Below are 2,050 nucleotides of genomic sequence, written 5' to 3' on the forward strand. Positions count from 1 at the left end.
ATGCTGTGAAGTGTTAATTTTCTTTGAGGTTGCCTTATGGTCCATTGAATTCTCTATCCATTTAGTGCAACCAGTATCTTTTAACTCCAGTTTTCCATGAATCTTTGAAGCCTTCTCATAGAAACCGCTTTAAATGATGAGTAATTTCCTGGGTGGGACTTTCTGACATCAGACTATTTTACATGACAGTCTAGATTTTTGGTGCAGCAGTTTGTACTGGATATGAAAAAACAAAACAAATATTCTTAAGTGCCGTAGAGTTGGTTCTGACACATAGGGACCCTGTATAGGGTTTCTGAGGAGTGGCTGGTGAGCTTGAACTGCTGACCTTGTGGTTCAAATTGACCTTGCAGTCCACCACATTAACTCACAGGATATTAAAAAAAACAAAAAACAAAACAAAAAAAACTCTTCCTGGCCTGAGATTTTCAAAGTCTGAAACCAGTAGTTCAGTATTATGTGAGTGATCAGAAGTTAAACAATGAGGATTTTATTATGTTGAAATTTAAAATGTTTGTGATTGGGGTATGAGTTCTACCCTTAATTAAGTGTGGGACCTAGATTTACTAGTAAGTTAGGGATCTGAGGCTAAATAAGGTAGAATTGGGAATTTATGAAGAAAATATTTTAGTGTTTTCATTAATATGAGGGGACTTTAAAAAGTTTGTGGAAAATTGGAATGAAAAGATAATGAAAGTTTTCTACAAAGTTTTTGAAGCTCCTTCATATCTCTACAGGACACTTTCAATTTGTAAACAAACCCAGAGTTGTCTATCATATCTGCATGAGAAAATATCAACAAGTTTTGGGGACATTTCCTTGGAAAGAAGAAAACTCCTCTGCTGCAGTCACAAAGGAAGAAAGAGAGAAGCCCAATGTGGCAAATTCTATGTTTTCCTTGTTATAGTAACAGCTTCTTTGATGCAATGAGAGTCATAAATGTTTGCATAATCACCAACACCCTCCAACCTCATGTTACCTTCACTGGAATTTTCATCTTCATGCAGTGAGCTCTCTGCTTTCTTGGCCTTTAAAAGAGCAAGGGAAGAAGTCTATTAAGAGGAGACCCACTACTTAATGTAAATTCCCATGTGCATACATTCATAGAGATTTTGACTCCCAGATAACTTCACATTTCAGAAAGAGAAACTAGTTGGAGCTGTAGGGTAGGTAAGACCTTCTGAGAACAGGAGTGATTCTAACTTTCATCAATAGGATTCAGTGCTGTGTCTTGGGATTACTCAATAAAAGTTGGCATTTTACTTTTATGTTTGGGAAAACACTAGAAACAGTACTAGCCTGTGATTCAGTAAGTAAGGCAGGATTACACTGGTGATCTCTGTGCGACTATTGGTAAAGTTCCTTTTTAGATTTCTACAGGGTTAAAAAATGGCAGCTGAGTTCATAATTAACATTGCTATTGACCATGCCTGCCACAAGTAATGCCAAGTTCTCCTGGTGGCTGGCTGCCAGAAACACCAAATGATTAAACAACCAAACAACAATAGTTTTCCCAGTAAAATGTCCAGATTATCATTTTGGTGTGTGTTTGCTTAGCAAAGTTGTAGTTAAATCTTTTGTTCTTAATCTTTATAGCTAATTCTGAAAGCATGACTGGATCTTTTATTATGCTATTAGAGGCACTATGGAAACACTGAAGATTCAGTTTTAATAAGACATGTATCTGCTCTCAAGTGTCAATGTCTCCCATCCCTTATAGCCACTAAAATGTATCATTCCAGCTAGAATCAGGGACTTTCAACTCTTAGTGTCTCTATTTCTGTGCTGGAAAAACCATAAAAGTCTATTATGTCTGCTAAAGCATGGACTAGAATTGCTGGAGAAATTAGCACACCTCTTAATCTCCACCAGCAACCTCAGACAATGTAAGTAGCCCAGTTTCTTAACTTCCCAGGTAGGATCATTCTGAGGAATGTACTTTGCATGATTTAGATATTGTACCTTTTATTAGTTTCTTCCCCTGTATCACTTCTCCACCCAATATTTTTGCTCCTTGCACATGAGTTCAGGTTCTGCTTCTAGTTGTTGT

At 37.0% G+C, this 2,050-nt stretch overlaps 1 protein-coding gene across 1 annotated transcript in view; it reads right to left on the minus strand.

The window, feature by feature from the left end:
• Positions 1–2,050, minus strand: part of SPARCL1 (SPARC-like 1 (hevin)) — a 29,811-nt gene that overhangs the window by 20,087 nt on the left and 7,674 nt on the right. The window contains exon 4 of the mRNA XM_006867746.1: positions 956–1,028. Within this exon, the coding sequence (XP_006867808.1) occupies positions 956–1,028 (73 nt within the window). The remainder of the gene's footprint in view (positions 1–955; positions 1,029–2,050) is intronic.

The sequence above is a fragment of the Chrysochloris asiatica genome, unplaced genomic scaffold (assembly GCF_000296735.1).
Source record: "Chrysochloris asiatica unplaced genomic scaffold, ChrAsi1.0 scaffold00109, whole genome shotgun sequence".
NCBI lineage: Eukaryota > Metazoa > Chordata > Mammalia > Afrosoricida > Chrysochloridae > Chrysochloris > Chrysochloris asiatica.